The sequence below is a fragment of the Chiloscyllium plagiosum genome, unplaced genomic scaffold, assembly GCF_037043375.1.
Source record: "Chiloscyllium plagiosum isolate Xiang-an unplaced genomic scaffold, Cpla_swu_hap1 HiC_scaffold_22, whole genome shotgun sequence".
In the NCBI taxonomy this organism is placed as follows: Eukaryota; Metazoa; Chordata; class Chondrichthyes; order Orectolobiformes; family Hemiscylliidae; genus Chiloscyllium; species Chiloscyllium plagiosum.
This window is the reverse complement of record NW_028270160.1, coordinates 36328375-36348311: the sequence shown is the minus strand read 5'-3', so window position 1 is coordinate 36348311 and position 19937 is coordinate 36328375. Positions and strand designations below refer to the sequence as shown.

Below are 19937 nucleotides of genomic sequence, written 5' to 3'. Positions count from 1 at the left end.
TAAAGGGACGGCTGGAAAATGGGAAGCCTTCAGAAATGAGATAATGAGAATCCAGAGAAAGTATATTCCTGTCAGGGTGAAAGGAAAGGCTGGTAGGTATAGGGAATGCTGGATGATTAAAGAAATTGAGGGTTTGTTTAAAAAAAAGAAGGAAGCATATATAAGGTATAGGCAAGATAGATTGAGTGAATCCTTAGAAGAGTATAAAGGCAGTAGGAGTATACTTAAGAGGGAGATCAGGAGGGCATGAGATAGCTTTGGCAAATAGAGTTAAGGAGAATCCAAAGGGTTTTTAAAATACATTAAGGACAAAAGGATAACTAGGAAGAGAATAGGGCCCGTCAAAGATCAGCAAGACGGCCTTTGTGTGGAGCCGCAGAAAATGGGGGAGATACGAATGAGTATTTTGCATCAGTATTTACTGTGGAAAAGGATAGGGAAGATATAGGGAAATAGATGGTGACATCTTGCAAAATGTCCAGCTTACAGAGGAGGAAGCGCTGGATGTCTGGAAATGCATAAAAGTGGATAAATCCCCAGAACCTGATCAGGTATACCTGAGAACTCTGTGGGAAGCTACAGAAGTGATTGCTGGGCCTCTTGCTGATAAATTTGTATCATCGATAGTCACAGGTGAGGTGCTGGAAGACTGGAGGTTTGCTAATGTGATGCCACTGTTTAAGAAGGGTGGTAAGGACCAGCCAGGGAATGATAGACCAGTGAGCCTGATGTCGGTGGGCAAGTTGTTGGAGGGAATCCTGAGGGACAGGATATATATGTATGTGGAAAGGCAAGGACTGATTAGGGATAGTCAACATGGCTTTGTGCATAGGAAATCATGTCTCACAAACTTGATTGAGTTTTTTGAGGAAGTAACAAAGAGGATTGATGAGGGCAAAGTGGTAGATGCGATCTATATGGTCTTCAGTAATGCGTTCGACAAGGTTCCCCATGAGAGATTGATTAGCAAGGTTAGATCTCATGGAATACAGGGAGAACTAGCCATTTGAATACAGAACTGGCTCAAAGGTAGAAGTCAGAGGGTGGTGGTGGAGCTTTGATTTTCAGACTGGAGGCCTGTGACCAGTGGAGTGCCACAAGGATCGGTGCTGGGTCCACTACGTTTTGTCGTTTTCATAAATGATTTGGATGTGTGCATAAGAGGTACAGTTAGTAAGTTGCAGATGACACCAAAATTGGAGGCATAGTGGACAGCGAAGAGGGTTACCTCAGATTACAACAGGATCTTGACCAGATGGGCCAATGGGCTTAGTGGCAGATGGAGTTTAATTCCGGTAAATGCCAGATGCTGCATTTTGGGAAAGCAAATCTTAGTAGGACTTATACACTTAATGGTAAGGTCCTAGGGAGTGTTGCTGAACAAAGAGACCTTGGAGTGCAGGTTCATAACTCCTTGAAAGTGGAGTCACAGGTAGATAGGATAGTGAAGGCGGCGTTTGGTATGCTTTCCTTTATTGGTCAGAGTATTGAGTACAGGAGTTGGGAGGTCATGTTGTGGCTGTACAGGACATTGGTTAGGCCACTGTTGGAATATTGCATGCAATTCCGGTCTCCTTCCTATCGGAAAGATGTTGTGAAACTTGAAAGGGTTCAGAAATGATTTACAAGGATGTTGCCAGGGTTGGAGGATTTGAGCTATAGGGAGAGGCTGAACAGGCTGGGGCTGTTTTCCATGGAGCGTCGGAGACTGAGGGGTGACCTTATAGAGGTTTACAAAATTATGAGGGGCATGGATAGGATAAATAGACAAAGTCTTTTCCCTGGGGTTGGGGAGTCTAGAACTAGAGGGCATAGGTTTAGAGTGAGAGGGGAAAGATATAAAAGAGACCTAAGGGGCAACATTTTCACACAGAGGGGAGTACATGTATGGAATGAGCTGCCAGAGGAAGTGGTAGAGGCTGGTACAATTGCAACATTTAAGAGGCATTTGGATGGGTATATGAATAGGAAGGGTTTGGAGGGATATGAGCCAGGTGTGGGCAGGTGGGACTAGATTGGGTTGGGATATCTGGTCGGCATGGTTGAATTGGACTGAAGGGTCTGTTCCCATGCTGTACATCTCTATGACTCTAGATGTTTTGAGGAGACTTGTTGCAAAGAAACAGACCCTCCAGTCCAACTAGTCCATGCCGACCATGTTTCAAATTAATCTAGTTCCACCTGCCTGTGCTTGGCCCATTTACCTCCAAATATTTCCTATTCATGAACTTATCCATATGTCTTCTAAAAATTCACCACTTTCTCTGGCAGTTCATTTCACACATGAACTACTTTCTTTGTAAAAAAGTTGCCCCTCATGCCCTTTTTAAAATCTTTCAGCTCCCACTTTAAAAATATGTCCCCTAGTTTTGAACTCCCCCACCCTCGGGAAAAGATCCTTGTCATTCACCTTATCTTTGTCCCTCATGACTTTATAAACTTCAATAAGGTCACTCCAAAACCTCCAGTTAAAAAAGTCCCAGTCTTTCCAGGCTATTTTTATATATGAAACCCTCCAGTACCAGCAACATCCTGGTAAATCTTTTCTGAACCCTCTCCAGTTTAATAACATCCTTCCTATAACTGGGCATTCAGAACCGCACATAGTACTCCAGAAGATGCCTTACCAACATCTTGCACAACCTCAACATGATATTCTAATTCCTGTACGCAAAGGTCTGAACAATGAAGGAAGGTTGTTAAGCACTTTCTTAACCACCCTGTCTACCTGTGATGCAAATTACAAATAATTATGTGCCTGAACCCAGAGGTGTCTCTGTTTTACAGCACTACATTAATTGTATAAGTCCTGTCCTGTATTACCAAAATGCAATATCTCACAACTATCCAAATTAAACTCTCCATTTGCCATTTCTCAGCCCATGGACCCAATTATTCAAGATTCCTTTGTAATCTTAGATAATCTTCTTCACTGTCCACTGTACCATCAATTTTGTTGTCATTGCAAACTTTCTAACCATGCCTTTAATATTCTCATCCAAATCATTTATATAAAAGATAAACAAAAGCAGACCCAGCATAGATCCGAGGAACACTGCTGATCCCAGGCCTCCAGTCCGAAAAACAATCCTCCACCACACCCCCGCCCCGCCCCACCATCTCATACCATCAAGCCAATTGGCAAGCTCACCCTGAATCCCACGTGATCTAACATTATGAATTAGTTTACCATGCGGAACCTTGTCAAAGGCTTTGCTAAAGTCCAAGTTAACCATGTCTACTACTCTGCCCTCATCAATCTTTTTGGTTACTTCATTAAAAAAAACTCAATCAAGTTTGAGAGACATGATTTTCCTCGAACAAAACCATGCTGACCATCCATAACCAATCCTTCCCACTCCAAATGTAAATCCTATCTTTCAGAATCACCTCCAATGACTTACCCACCACCGATGTCAGGCTCACAGGTCTATAGTTTCCAGGCTTCTCCTTACAGCCTTCCTTAAACAATGGCACATTAACCACTCTCCAGTCTTCTGGTACTTTAACCAGGTTTATAGATGATACAAATATTTCTGCTAAGGGGTCTACAATTTCCTCCCTAACTTCCCACAATGTCGTGGGATACACTTAATCAGGCCCTGGTGATTTATCTAGCTTTATGTTTCCTAAGACCTCCAGCACTTCCTCTTCTGTAATGCAAACTGTTTTCAAAACGACAATATTTATTTCCGAGTTCCCTGGTCTTCATTTCTTTCTCAACATTAAAAAACTGATGCAAAATATTCTTGTAATATCTCTCCCACCTCCTGAGGTTCAATACAAAAACAACTTCAAAGGGAATCCTACTATCTCTCTGGTTGCTGTCTTGCTCTTAATGTATTCATAGAAACTGTTTGGATTATCTTTCACCTTATCTGCCAAGGTGTTGTCATAGCCCCTCTTAGGTTTCCAATATAAAAACAGACCAAAACAATAAAATAAACACACACCACATTGGTATAATTTAAGATTACTGTTTGACATTTATTAATGGTTTCAAATTGCAAAAATATTATATAGCAAAACTGGATAAATAACATTATGATGGCAAGTTGACCACCATGAACAAAACATAAGTTCGCTAGCTGATAAAAATGCATACATTTCAACTTAACAGAATTTTGTAATACCATAATGATCCATTAATAGATAATTATATTTCAACAAAACATATTAAACAGTACTCTATATCATTTTAGGGATGGCATAATCTTGGAGCTAATATATTGAAATCTGAAAAACTACAATTAATCTTCTTCCCCCGTTTAAATATATTTTGAATTATCTTTATGATACATGAAATAAATACTTTAAACATAACAATGACTTTCAGATATCTTGTTTTCTGAGCAGAAACAACCAGAATACTATTCTAAAATAGTACCTATATTCTGAATACTATTAAAAATGGTTATTGTTGTTATACCACCAAAAATATACTATCCCTTAACAATACTTCAACAAATCAAAGCTACAAGATCTGTTTTTGCATTCATATGTTCTAACTTCAGGCAGATTTCATTTATTGAAAACCAAACTGTTCTTTATATATTTTGTGTGTTTTTGAAGCACAATAGTCAGTAGATTAGTGCAATGGGAAAGGTCTCAGGATCAATATGTACTTTCAAACAAATATACAGAATCTCAGTTTTTACTTAAACAAAAACACAATCTGGACTTATGAAAGGCCAAATGAAAAGAATCCTGTAATTTACCTACCCAATACTGTCCCCTTTCTTGACACTTGATCTGACCAGTACAAATATTTATAAATGTAATTTGATATCTATTACTGTGGAAAGACACAAAAGGTTTTTGTTTAGATTAGATTAGATTAGATTACTTACAGTGTGGAAACAGGCCCTTCAGCCCAACAAGTCCACACCGACCCACCAAAGCGCAACCCACCCAGACCCATTCCCCTACATTTACCCCTTCACCTAACACTACGGGCAATTTAGCATGGCCAATTCACCTAACCCGCACATTTTTGGACTGTGGGAGGAAACCGGAGCACCCGGAGGAAACCCAAGCAGACACGGGGAGAATGTGCAAATTCCACACAGTCAGTCGCCTGAGGCGAGAATTGAACCCGGGTCTCTGGTGCTGTGAGGCAGCAGTGCTAACCACTGTGCCACCGTGCCGCCCAACATTGAAAGATTTAGTTTCCCCTGCGCTGGAATTTCCAAAGCAATACACAAAAAAAATCGTGGAAAATTTGCAATAAAAGTGCATCTGCTACAATAATTACATTAGTTAAAAAGTGTCATCATCTAATATCCTATAGTATATCCCAAATCAAATTAATGGGCACTGTTATTCCAATGGACCTTAAACGATTTTAGGCTAATTACCAGTAGAGATAGGGTTGAATAAATATTACATGAGCCTTTGAGGTAAGCTGTGATGCAACTATTTCCTCATGTGCTTGTACTCTATTCCAAGGTTGGAGCCTGTACAGCACAGGGCATACTGTCATGTAGCATAGCCATCACGGGCAGTTGGTTAATAAACATCTTTTGAAGGTAACCCAGACATCTGGCCAGATACTGTATGCAGATTCAAACAATCTAGCCGAGAACAATTACCCAGGGTGGAGTTGCCCATTTAATATAAATGGCAACTCTTACAGTAAGGCAGTTTGGCAGACAGATAACAGGTGCCAGTCAAGAATAGAAAATGCCAATAATACTACTCCATGCCAATATAATACTCCAAACTGGACATCAGATTTAAAATTCAACACTGATAAACCTGATAATTGTTCCAAAAATCTATTCCACTTTGTGCTAATGCTGGTGTGTTACTAAACACGGACAATATTCCAGAATTACTCAAAGCAAACCTCAGTTTATTGATTTTGTGAAATTATTTGAAATGGCTGAGGCCCAAGCCCGACAGAGAAAGACCAGAGCTTCTGCAGTGAATTATTTGCATCCGGAAAAATGTTAACACTTCTTAAAAAACTGCTGCTAAAACCATTCCCAACTTTTATTTATCAGAAGTTTCTTCTCATTACTATTTGGCCTTTAATAAGTTCTGTAATATAAAACAAAGAAATCTCATCTGAAAAAGATATGAAACAATTAAAAATACATTAGCACTGCATCAACACTGAGCACAATAAAACATTCCATATTAAATCTGGATTTGTTAATATTACCGATTTATCTGTATAGGTTCTACATACAAATCATTCAATTTATATTGCACAGAAAGATAAGCTGTTCACTGGGTTGACTAACAGTATTAAATGGCAGTATGCATATACTATAGTGTGCTCTCAGATTTGCAAGCTTGTTTGCCTGTAGCTTCTCTTAAAGGTTGGGTGTAAAAGTACCCGCAATTTATTAAAAATATGGCAACATATTTACTTTTCATTGTTAAATCAGATTCATGCTAATAATTCACGCATGCTTCCCTCGGCAACTGTGGCATAGTGAAAGTACATGATATAAAATGCACCAAGACATTCTCAGGCAGGTAAAAACAGAATATTAAACAGTAGCCTAGGTATTTCTTCAATTGGGAAATTCAGTTGAAAAGACAAAACAAAGATAAAGCTGTGTATGAATGATGTTGATGCTTCATACTTGTCAATAGAACAGGCAAGCATCAGAAGCTGAACATTTTCACTATTGCGTGTTCTGAGCAAACAAGCTAAATGCGCAGATACCAACTTTATACATATAATAACACAATAAGAAAGAATTTTGTTTGGTTGTGATTGAGTATGAATCATGAACCTAATACAAAGTACTAATTTCTCCATCCTCCTGAAAACATTTTTAAAAATAGATTATTTTCAGTCCTATTTGTTGGTGTAGCTTTTGAATCCCCTTGGTGTAATACTTCAAAAGGTCACATGTCTTAACAATTGTGGGTAGAGATTGAAAATTAATTATTTGAATTTAATTAATTGAAAGCTAATGATTCCTTTAAATGTAGAATGTATTGAAGACAGTATAAATTTATATAACCTCAAAATGTAACAACCAAAATGAGAGAATGCAATTGATAGCTGAATCTTAAACAGGAATCCCACTTAAAATGCATTTTATGATTTTCACCTGAATACATTGCCCATTTGGGGCTCTTGTGACACAATAATAGTCTCCCTGCCTTTGAGCCAGAAGGAGAGGTCAAGTCCCATCCTGTATGTCAGAACACATATGAACAGGATAATTAAGAATATCTATATTGTTCATTCTGGGCGAAGGACTACAAATTCTGCCAGATCTTGAAGTTTCCTAAATTATCCCCTCCAGGGCCACACATTCCAGAAAGGCCATTTTTCTGCATTACCTGCAAGTTACCTAAAACAGGCGTTAGGTTGTTTAAATATGTAAATGAAAGGCCTGATCCCTATATTAGGTTCCCTCACCATAACTGTGCTTCATTGATTTGAGTACGAGGCTGAGCCTGCCCAGCCCTGGATTTTTCTTTTAAATGGCTACCACTGCTTGAGCAGCAATCATCAACAACAGGCAAATTTGAAAAACGTTCCTGTCAAACAGAAGTGCTCCTTCAAGCTAATCTCCTTTGAGGGCTACCATCAGTATGTGATTGATCCTTCTCCTGTTCTTCCACCCACATACACCCCACATCTTACCCAGGACACTTGCCCAAGGGTTGCCCTAATTTGAAGTACCAGATTCTGAGCTGCTTGAGAGGACAGATCAAGCTCCAGTGATTCAGCACGTTATTTAGATGAAGCCCAATTTTGGGGCCGAGCCATGGGTCTTCTGGTTTGGGATGTAGAGACACTATGGTGCCCCTACTGTCTCACAGCTGCAACTGGGCAGCAAAACAAAAGGCATCTCACCTTGGTTTCCTGAAAACAAAAGAATGCAAGACCCCCCTACACCTCTACTCACCCTTCCCAAATGAACTAACATCCCTCATCTCGATTAGCTAGTAAAGAAACAAGTCACTGTGTCACCTTAATAAAGACATGAAGAGTAATAATTGTATGGACTACATTTTGATTACAAATGATAAGTTGCTTACTTTCAGCAAAGGAGACAAAAAATCATGGATTAAACCATTTTTCTTTTGTAGATAAAATCTCATTGAGAGTTGGGGAACACTGATGGGATGAGGTAGGCTGAAAAGAATCAAGAACCAACTGAAACTAAAGCAACCACCGAAGAAAACGCATCAATAACAATGGAGCACCTGCAGATATAAATCTTATTTGCAAGCCAAACATAATGTAATGAATAAAAGTGATATTTGGCCATAGCCATTTCTGCCCCTCCAGTTTGTTTAAAATTACATCTGCAGATAATAATGCATGGGTGAGTTGGGTTTCTACAATTTTACTCTTTTTTTAAAAAAAAAAGTTAGGATGTGTTCCTGTGGTGTTGTTAAACATAAGATGAACTGAAACCAGTGAAACAATAAACCCAGCAAAGATTACAAACTTGAAGGCAGCCTTTCAATTTGTCCAAAAATCTGAAATGGTATTTTTATTATAGATTTACATTTAGATATCCAGCTAGATTATTCTAGTATCCACAAACAAATTTAAAAATCTAATATAGTGAAAGATTTGTTTAACTTTTATTCATCTTCGATAATTTAAATATTAACTACTGGGACACCAAACTATAGATTGTAGCATAGATTTTAGCATAGATTTTAAAAAGGCAAGTCATGCTTAATCAACTTTCCGCACTGTTTCAAATAAATACAGCTCACTTGAATTTTGAAAAGTATTTGATAAATTATATACACCAGCTTCATGGCAAATTTTTGACAGAATATTTGTCTTTAAATTCAGTCATTGGACATGGATGTCACTGGCTGGGTCAGCATTTATTACCTATCCCTAGTTGGTGATGATGGTGAGCTGCCTTCTCGAAACACAGAATTCCATGCACTGTAGGTAGATGCACAATACTGTTAGAGAGGGAATTTCTAGATTTTGACCTAATGATACTGAAGGAATGGTGACATATTTCCAAATCAGGATGGTGAGTGGCTTGGAGGGAACTTGCAGGTGTGGTGTTCCAATTTATCTGCTGCCCTTGTCTTTTTAGATGGAAGTGGTCATGATTTTGGAATGTGCTAAGGAGTGTTGGTGAATGCAGTGCATCTTGAAGATAGTACACACGGCTGATAGAAGTTTATGAATGTGGTATCAAGTGGGCTGTTTTATCCTGGTTGCTGTTGAGTTTCTCGCGTGTTGATGGAGCTGCAGGTTTCCAGGCAGGTGGGGAGTATTCCATCACATTCTTGACTTGTGTCTTGTAGACAGTGGACAGGCTTTGTGGAGTCAGGAAATGCATTACTTGCTGCAGGATTCTTAGCCTTTGATCTGTGCTAAGTAATGTTGTGCAGGACTTCATAATGGAGTCTTTAGAATACACAAATAATATTGGCAAATTGAAGGAGCAATATTGAAATTTGTATAATATGTATAGCAAATTATGATGAACCTTGTGGAGGTAACTAGGGAACAAGTGTTAGCAGAACTGACAGGTAGATGGCAGATGGAATTCAATACAGAAACAACGCACAGTAATATGTTTTACAAGGAAGGATAAGAGGAGGAAATAGACCACAAACAGTAAAGGTTTTAAATGATGTATAGAAGTAGAAAGATCTCGTGTTGCAGATATACAAGTCATTAATGATATTGGGGCAGTTAAGTCAAGCCATAAAAAAAAGACAAGTGTAATCCTTAGTTTTACATTTATAGGCACAGAATACAGGAGTAAAGAAATATACATCAGGAGGATTTTGAGAGTCTAGATTGACGACTGTAAATATTGGGTACATTGAGAGTATTTTAACTCCCTAGTGTCAGTTGTCTCCTCTGAGGAGAGTGGAAAGCAGTAGCGAGATTGGCATAAGGCAGGTGAAATTCTCTAGGCCTGGATGACACTGATGGCAGGGCAGGGAGCTCCTCCGGTACAAGTACATTGTGATGGAGTGGGTTGTTTGGCCGAGTGCCTCATGTTATTGTGGGGGTGTTTTTAGAAAATTGGATCATCACAGTTCGTTGAAAGGCAAACCGCATGTTGGCGCTAGGGTAGATCAGTGTGCCATGAAAAGCCATGGGGTATCCTGACAACATTGGTCTCCTGCTTGGAATTATGCAGCAGGTTCCTTCCTATATCCAGGAGGAACAGCATTTGCCATCAAAACCAGTGGTGTTAAAATCAGAAATCAGCATGAATGTAGAGGAAACTGGAGCCCCTTTACTTTCACTGCCCCATTACACCCCCCCTCCTGAGAAGAGCGAAAGTTGAGTTCCTACTTGTAACCACACCGCTGTCAAAATACTATAAATAGCTTTGGAAACCCCAGGATGGATAGAAAAACAAGGGAAGTTGTGCATTCACTAGGATGTTATGAGCATTGGTGAGTTACAGGCTTGAAAGATTAGGACTTCTTGTTGCCAACACTTTATAGGTTAAATAACACCTGGATGGACATCTTCAATCACATAAATTAATTATATTTGTTAATAAGGTCAGTCGTGGTTAATGATATCACATAGTCACAAAGATGAAAAAAAGATAAAATTAGGAAAATAGAAGGGACATTGTAATAATGTTTACAGAAGAGCATAAAAGATAGAAGTAAGAATAGCGTTACTCAAGCTTGTCCTTATATTTAATGAAACCACAACTTCGACTCCACTTTTCCATCTGATTGCCACATGCCTGGATTCATGAGACACCAAAGATTGGACTCTCTTAGCTTTAAGTATATTCATGGATGGAATATCTGCAACCCTCTTGGGTAGAGAATTCTAAAGATACACAACTCAGAAGAAATTTCTCGTTATCTCAGTCATAAATTATTAGCCCCTTATCCTGGGACTGTACTCCTGTGTATTACATTTCATGGCCAGGGGAAACAGGAAACTACAATTTGGTGACAATATGCATCGTGAAAACAGCCTCTCAGTTTTGTTCAGTATTTATTTCTGTAAGTCAGCATTTTCTCCACATTTGCAGCAGTGCAAAATGAAGAAGAATTTAATTCCAGCTTTATTTTCACTTTGTTTCTATTTTGTCTTCATTTGATTTTGAATATTTTTGTACAGGACCCAAATGGAAATCAATCTTATCCATGTCAGCTATAACTTGACTTGATACTAAATAATTGGCAACTGCACATATCATTCTTTAAATTGGCTTTTCTCATCGACTGTAACTACATCAGATTATTTCTTGACTCCTTAATACTGAAAATGATTGTGTCTGTTCAACAAAACTGAATTACATTCTGAAATTGTTCAGGCAGTAAAGCTTCTGAGAAACAGATTCACTATCTCTTTCAGATGCTCACAAATTCATCACCTTCTTGCAATATTTTTTAAACTGGAAGAATTCTCATTCCACAGGTGAAAATATGGATCAATGGATCAAATGAACATCACTTACTCCTTTTCCAGTGTATCAATGTTACAGAAATATTACGTTAATAAACGTGTGTATATATATATATATATGTGTATTAAGTATTTCATATTTATTTAAAACATAGTAGTAACTTGATTGACTTGCATAAGCTATGCAGAATTACACCGATTCTTCTGTTGCAGGTAGCATCAGAGGCTGCTCCTTATGTGTTCTTCATTGAGGAACACAATGTGAGCTCTGCAGGTAATGTTTTGCACCAATGTCCGGCCCCAGGGAATAAACATGGGCTGTACTCCACAGTTAAAAATGGAGCTATGTATTTCCCCTACTATATGTGGCAGTATGATCAGTAACAGCCACAGATGGATTTAACATCAGGAAGCTAAACAGGTGTCTTGTTGTACATTTGCCAGACTATGGCCATTTCCTGAAGAAGGGCTTATGCCCGAAACGTCGATTCTCCTGTTCCCTGGATGCTGCCTGACCTGCTGCGCTTTTCCAGCAACACATTTTCAGCTATGGCTAGTTAATGTTGGGCTGGCCTTGCTGACAGCAAATGGATGTAGAGGTCACTATTGCAGGGAGAAGGTGGTGTGATCCTAATGCAATGCTGGCCCAGGTTATTTCTGGGTGTGGAGGAGCACAAGAAATTTAAAATAAATGGATAAAAAATAAAGAGTAACTTCTGGACAACAGTGTATTGTCATTAAGCATATGTAAGAACAAACATTTTAGTTAAGCCAAAACAATGTCAAAATGCACGATACACAACTAACATTTAACACTGTAAACTCTTCATATAAAAATATATCTATTATATATGGTTTACACCCAACCTTTTGAAAACAATGCAAACTCCAATGCACAGTATAAATTCACATTTTGTAACACTTTTGAGGGGGTCAAACATTGTTGGCATTTTCACAAAGCAAATAAAGATTTTTCTTCAGTTGATTTGATTCAATCTTCTGTACATTCAAGATTCAAAATAAAATGCAACTGATAATGACATATAAAATATTTCTTTTTAAATAACCTTCTTTTACGAGTGAGAGAGATATGGTAAATGTACTCCAATTAGTCATTCAGTTAAAAATATTGAATGACTTGTAACAGATGCATGACTCCCCAATTAATGTAACCCAAATACTCAAAAGCACAGTCACAAGACAATAAAAAGACCTTCAACTTATTAGGAATATTCTTCTAGACAACAAGTGCATAGCAAAATACAAAATAAATTCTTGATAATTTAATGTACAAAAGATGCTTTACTGGCCTGTCAGCTAACAATTGAAAAGATAAAAAAAAGGTAAGGCAAACACTTATTTGAAGTTGGCATAATCGGAATGTATGTCTAGAAAATCTTGAACCACCTTGTAACAGAAATCGTACTGCTCCTGCAAAGAGAAAGAATTGAGAAAAAATTAAAACATAGTTGATACTTGACTTTATCTTTTAGAGATCAACAATGTGCTTTGCTTCAAATATTTAAAAAATCAAAAACACACATACCAGTGTTTGCACCATGTGTGGCCGCTGCATTCGGAGGCTCTTGACAGTTTGGAAAACATCTAGAAGACCTTCAGCTTTCACTCGCTCCAGAATATTACTCAATGCAATAAATGTTCCTGTCCTGCCAGCACCAGCACTGCAATATATACAGATTCAAGTGTTACTTAAATAATAAACTACCTTGACTGGATTCTACGTTGACCGTGGCACCTTGAATTGATCATATTTCCCAGCAAGTTGTTAGTCCCTTTTTAATTTGAACATTTCTAGAATCATAGAATCTCTAGTGTGGAAACAGGCCATTAGGCCCAACAAGTCCACACCAACCCTCTGAAGAGTAATCCTTGCAGACTTATTAATCTACATTTACCTTGACTATTGCACCTAACCTACATATCGCTGAACACTAAGGGCAATTGAACACGGCCAATTCACCTAAGCTGCACATCTTTGGATTGTGGGAAGAAACCGGAATACCTGGAGGAAACCCACACAGATACAGGGAGAATGCGCAAACTCCACACAGACAGTCAGCCTAGGTTGGAATCGAACTTGGGTCCCTGGTGAGGCAGCAGTGCTAACCACTGAACCACTATGATCAAAATAAATGATGATCTTGATATGACCCTGTCCAGTGGGAGACTCAAAAACTATACAAATTAGATCCCAAAAAAGGATTTTAACTGTAGAAATACTATAACTTTCCCCCCTAGATGGAGAACAGTTGGTGGATAAAGAAATCAAATGTAAATTGAAAGCAGGAGAGAGGCAACCATTTTCTTATGATATAAAGGCAAGCAAAGCTGGAAATATTTAGTATGTCTGGCAGCATCTGTGGAGAGAAGCATGGGTTTATTTTTCAGGTAAATGACCTCTTATCAGAATAGTTCTCAATTGATTTGCTCCACTTCTCAAATTGGCAGCCACCAAAGTTTTGCCTTGAGGCTTTAGAAAAACTTTCATTCCATGCTAGACCATGGAGAATGAAGGACTCCTGGAAGAATACAGGGAAAATGAAGACCCTGATGTGGCAAGAGTGCCCTTGATTCCCTTGATGAAGGATGCTTCCAAAGTTAATGGGAAAACTGTGGAGAAAGATGGCATGGAGACTCCTACTGTGCCTGGAATAACAGCAATATCAGCATCCCAGAATCAACACTGAAGCTGTCACTTCTCAGCTCCTAATAAATACAAAAATAGCAGCAGGGATCTACAAACAGTAAAGTCTTTAAATACTATCTCAGAGCTCACAGACCTCTCAGGCCTTTATGCACAAGAGGAAATAGACCATACTCTGACTGCATCCAAGTCAAGGCAAATGGCATGAGTCAATGGGAGCTTAAGATTCCTAAAGAACATCTGATCACGTGAAAGGAATTGGCAAAGCTGTTTACCAACACCCATTGCACAGGCTCCACATCAAGCAACTGACCTATTGTCCTGCTCTCAATAACAGATTGTCCTGGAGTGTCACCTGCTGAACAGCCCGATTCCCATGTTGGAAACTGCAGTGCCTCTCTACCCCAGTAGGCTGTTGTTCCGAGCAGGTCATGACACAGACTTCACATATTGAGGTCAGTTTCCAAAAAGGCCTGAAGATAGGACCCACCTTTGTTGACATATCTGGCACAGATGACATACAGTGTGGCACACAATGCTGCTGAAACCTTTCAAATCCGTCAGTTGTGTGCAAACCCTACAATTAATCAACTTCATAATCAGCAACTTTCAGTTCTGTATGGGGCTTGGAGATCAAATCTGCTGCCCATGCATAACCAACAAGGATCAGCCCTCATTTCAACTCTCTTCAACATAAATATCACTGACTTCCCTTCCAGAAGGTTACAGCTCTTGACCTATGCTAACAAACTGACACAGGCTGACAAACTTCATAATGTTGAGAGGACACCGAAGATCTATGTTCTCTTTAAACCTACCTCAGAAAATGGGGACTTGGACCAAATCTGACAGGACTACCATTACAGAAAACAGTTTCACATCCAGTTCTATGACTGACAGCTCGTAAACAACCCAAAATACATTGACATCACTCTTGTCTGTACATTGGCCTACCAGCAACACCTCTAGAACCCTGGGACCAAAGTCAAGACAAAAATAAATCCCAGCCCTGCCAAGTTTTTACCTTCTCCCCCGATCTCCCCCTCACTGAGGATGAATGATCAGTCCTCAGTAAAGGTCTAACCTTCATCCCACTACGATCCCAGGTCAATGAATTCCACATGCGTTGCAACATTGAACCTTTTGTCTGCCACCTCCACACTTACTTTTTCCATTGGGATGCCCACCCATTCTCAGAGGACCCATTCTCCCACCTCCAAAATACTCCATCCACTTGGATACTCCGTCCTGGTCCATTACCTGCCCTTGACCTCCAATTGCCGCCATGACATTGACTGCATCAATCTGTCCACCCCCCTCACCCACTCCAACAACTCACTCTCCCAAAGCGCAGCCCTCCATTGCAACCCCAACCTCACCATTAAACCAGCAGACAAGTGGGTGGGCAGTGGTAGTTTGGCGCTACCACACGGACACCTCCTCCTACTGCCCCATCGGCCATGACCTCACCTCCCATTACCAAACCATCATCGCCCAGATCATCCACAACCTCATCACCTCAGGAGATCTCCCATCCACAGCCTCCAACCTCAAGCCCAGAGCCCTGCTCCACCCGGTTCTATCTCCTACCAAGAATTCACAAACCTGACAGCCCCAGTTGACCCATTGCCTCCATTTGGTCCTGCCCCATCGAACTTTCTCTCATATCTTGACACCGTCCTGTCCCCCTTGGACCAGGATCTCCCCACATACATTCGGGACACTACCCATGCCCTCCATCTTATCCATGACTTTCGTTTCTCCGGCCCCTAATGCCTCATCTTCACCATGGAAATCCAGTCTGCACACATCCGTTCGCTAGGGCAAAGGCCTCCTTTGATTCTTCTTCTCCTGCCAACCTAACCAGGACCCCTTCACTGACACATTCATTCAATTGGTGGAACTGGTCCTCACCCTCAACAACTTCTCCTTCGAATCCTCCCACTTCCTTCAGACCAAATGGGTATCCATGGGCAGCCGCATGGGCCACAGCTATGCCTGCCTCATCATCGCATACGCGCCAAACAATCCTACCGCACTGTGGCGAATCACTTCAATACTCCAACCCCCCCCACTCCACCAAGTCCTGGGCCTCCTCCACCACCAGATCCAAGCTACCTGATGACTGGAGGAAGAATGCCTCATCTTCCAACTTGGGACCCTCCAACCACACAGTGTCAACATTAACTTCACCAGTTTCCTCATCTCTTCTCCCCCAACTCATCCTAGATCCAACCCTCCAACTCAGCACTGCCCTGTTGAACTGTCTTACCTGTCCATCTTCCTTTCTATCTATCTGCTCCACCCTCCCCTCTGAACTATCACCATTAGCCCCCAACTGCATCTACTTTCCCCCACCCCATTCTCCTATTCATCTCTCAGCCCCCTTCCTCCTCCCACATTCTTGATGAAGGGCTTATACCTGAAATGTTGACTCTCCTGCTCTTCAGATGCTGCCTGACCTGTTGGGCTTTTCCAATGCCATTCTTTTTGACTATAAAAATGAATCTAACAAGGAAGATGAAGAAGTGATGGTGGTGGTGGGGGGGGTCATGTGGGGGAGCAGAGCTCTCACACTGGACTGCGTCACTCATCCTGGCCGACCCAACAGAACAGTAGTGCCCTTCAACCTGGCTCAGGAGTTGCCACACAAACATAATGGCATCACAACTATTCACATTACCCCAGCTGAGGATGTTTTATGGATTATTAATCTTGAGTACAAATGTAACTGACTTGTCCAGCCATATGAAGAATTTAACAAAACTGAAATCTTTCCTGTGTGGAGTCAGGAGTCACTGTCCATGGCCTCTCTTCTCTTGACTTTTGTAAAAAAAAAACTACAAATTATGAGTTAGTTTTTGACATCTACAGAGCTGTACTTTATATCTTTGTGATGTATGCCACTGGATTTGATGCTATGGAATATAAACTGAATGCTGCAAAAACAAAATATTGACAGTCATTTTAAGCAAAGAATGACACTTGGGAAAAATGATGCATGAATGGAAAAATAAAGAGTACATTAAAAACTAAAACACTATTGTGATTATAGCCAAACTTCACCAGTGATTTAGAGAAAGCTAAATCCTTTAAAAGCAAACATGAGAGAAAATATTCCCACTTGACATAGTAAAACTTTGAATGCCACTTGATTTTCTAGAATTAATAAGTAATGGTTCTTAACATTGCTCTTTCTTGCTGCTGACCCAATGGAAATTGTGGATTTAGTGCATTAACAAATGCTTTAAACAATGTTAGTGTCTACATTTGTCTTGTACTAATTGATTCTCAATCCTAGCATTTAGTAAATTAATCCTAAGGGAACAATGCCACAATAAGTTAACTACAGCTTACTCTTGTACTTTGTGCTGTCAACTGAGGTCAAATAAGACCTGATTTTCTGAAATCCATCCCATATATTTCAATGTGAATCATGCAACTTCTGCCCTTTCAATCACTTTTCATCCCAAGTAAACTTACCCATGGGGCAGATTTCATACTGATCAGTGGTCGAGCCAATGGGCTCATCAACACTTCCCAAATTGATTTAAAGGTGGTTAATTCAAGCAAAAGTGGCTAACTAATTTACTCAAACGTTTTTAGATTCCTGACTGCAATTGCTCTGCTGAGAGTGTCTGATGTGAACAGCAGACAGCACGGAGGACGACCCCACTTAATCTTACAATTTTTACCCTACACCTTATGGGTTCGGAGGCAGTATAAGCAAGCCAAGATTTCTTGTATAATTAGCTCATTTTGCAGCAAAATGCTGGCATTGAGTATAGTCAGTCATGCAGCAACTGGAGTGAGGGAAACAGCATTAATGGACTGTACTTTCCAATGGACACTGTCACTATACGGGTTTGCACATGCCCCTTGTTATGAGCATGCTCATTGTCATCAACCTTTGAGAAGCAGTGTCTGAGGGGGCTGGGGAGGAGGATACATTGATAACATTTCATGGACAATCCTGAAAGCTAGTGAAGCAGCTTTTAAGCAAGTGTGCAGGCAGAGAAAGATGGGCAAGTGAAGAACAAATGGGTAGGTCTGTGATAAGGTACAAGACAGCAGATATTAAACAACAAAAACGATGATGGTGGAAGATAAAAAGTGATAGTAGTGGGCTAAGCAAAGAAACAAAAGATGGGTTGAGAAGAAATGGCAATAACAAAATCATAAGCCGTCACTCACAGAAAATGGTTAAACTTTCAATTTGCTGAACTTAATGTCATATCTGGAAGATGATAAAGTGCTTCATTTTTACACAGACTTACTATTCTGGATCCTAGATACAAGTCAGCCTTGCTACCATAAACAATAGAAATATATCACCCAGTTTATGCTGTCTATCCTTGGTATTCAATGTTGCTGTGCGTAGTCAGGGAGAGGTGAACTTTGAAATCAAAAGAACCAAAAACCTACTACAATTAATGACAGAGCTAGTGGCTTTGATTTTATAGCCCCTTCTCAGGATTTATACAGGAGAATGATATTCAGGCATGACCAGGTCTCCAGCATGAGGTCCTCTTTGTCATTCTCAACTCTAAGCCTGAGCAATGAGTACCAATAAGTTATATAATCATCAGAAAGGCATCACTGCTCAGCATAATCCCATCTTTATGTTATCGCAAATGTGTGCTCTTCACTTTGCCCTTCAACTTGCATTCAAGTGAGGAGAGGAAACTGAAGTGTTATTTTGTTGAGGCAAGCATATTCACTTCAACCATGTCCAGTCAATAGACCACCAATTGAAAATGAGACTCTCCTGATCTACAAGATCTCAGTACCAATGTCAGGTGTGATTCAGATGATATCACTCTCAGCATCACTGGGGTACCACGGTGGCTCAGTGTTTAGCACTGCTGCCTCACAGCACCAGGGACCCAGGTTCAATTCCAGCCTTGGGCGACTGTTTGTGTGAAGTTTGCACATTCTCCATGTATCTGTGTGGGTTTCCACTGGGTGCTCCAGTTCCCTCTCATAGTCCAAAGATGCACAGGCTAGGTGGATTAGCCATACTAAATTAGCAATATTGTCCAGGGATGCACAGGCTAGGTGGACTAGCCATCGGAAATGCATGGTTACAGGGATGGAGTAGGAAGGTGAGTCTGGGTGTGAAGCTCTTCGGAGGGTTGGTGTGGCTTTGAAGGGCTGAATGGCCTGCATCCACACTGTAGGGATCCTATGATTAACCTTGCAGTGAGAATGTTGTGGGTTCAACTCCCATTCCAGGGCTTGAACAAAAAAATCAAAACTGACACGTGATGAAAGGTGTGTGATTTCTTTGAAAAAATAAATTTTTGAAAAGAGTTTAAATTTCAAACTAATGGCACATGGATGTTGGTCTTTCTTTTTGTGAAGAGTTTTAATAATTAACTTGCTCAGTCTTTTTGAAATCAATATACTAACCATCAGTAGGTGTTTGGCAGCTGAAGACTTGAGGCCTCTTGGAGAGTTCATGGAAGTTTGTTTACATTGTGTGGTTTTACCACATGAGTGAGATAGCATCGATGGCATTACTTTTGTTTTAAGCTTAGAGATGAGAAAATGTTTCATTCAGTTTGAAGGGACCTGAATGAAGTCAGAAGTACGAATAGATTCTCCAAAAAACCAAGTTCGTTCAGAGCAGTTAAGGGTACGGGTTACCTCAGAGCAAGATTGGTGCATTGCGAAAACTTCCAGACCACAAGTTCTTGGTTAGAACTCTGCAGATAGTTAAACAATTGATAAAGTCTGAACTCTCAGGTGTTGATGGATCAAGGGAAAAGGTCTTGGTCCTCTAGGGGCTAGAACTGGAAAGAAGCAGTTAAGTCAAACATCTGGATTTGATAGGGAAAGAAATACACCCTTGAATTTTGAGTAGGTTAAAGTGATGGTGTTGGAGAGTTCATGGTCCTCATCTTACCATGTGCTTTG

General features: G+C 40.1%; 1 protein-coding gene across 10 annotated transcripts in view; it reads right to left on the bottom strand.

Annotated features, from left to right (window-relative positions):
- Positions 1–3966: 3966 nt before the first annotated feature.
- The window catches only part of ptprea (protein tyrosine phosphatase receptor type Ea), a 276393-nt gene continuing 260422 nt past the window's right edge, over positions 3967–19937 (bottom strand). For all 10 annotated transcript variants that reach the window (XM_087998959.1, XM_087998962.1, XM_087998963.1 and 7 more), the window contains 2 exons: positions 12900–13035; positions 3967–12784 (listed from right to left, as the gene is read on the bottom strand). In XM_087998959.1, the coding sequence (XP_087855085.1) occupies positions 12710–12784; positions 12900–13035 (211 nt within the window). In that variant the 3' untranslated portion in view covers positions 3967–12709. The remainder of the gene's footprint in view (positions 12785–12899; positions 13036–19937) is intronic.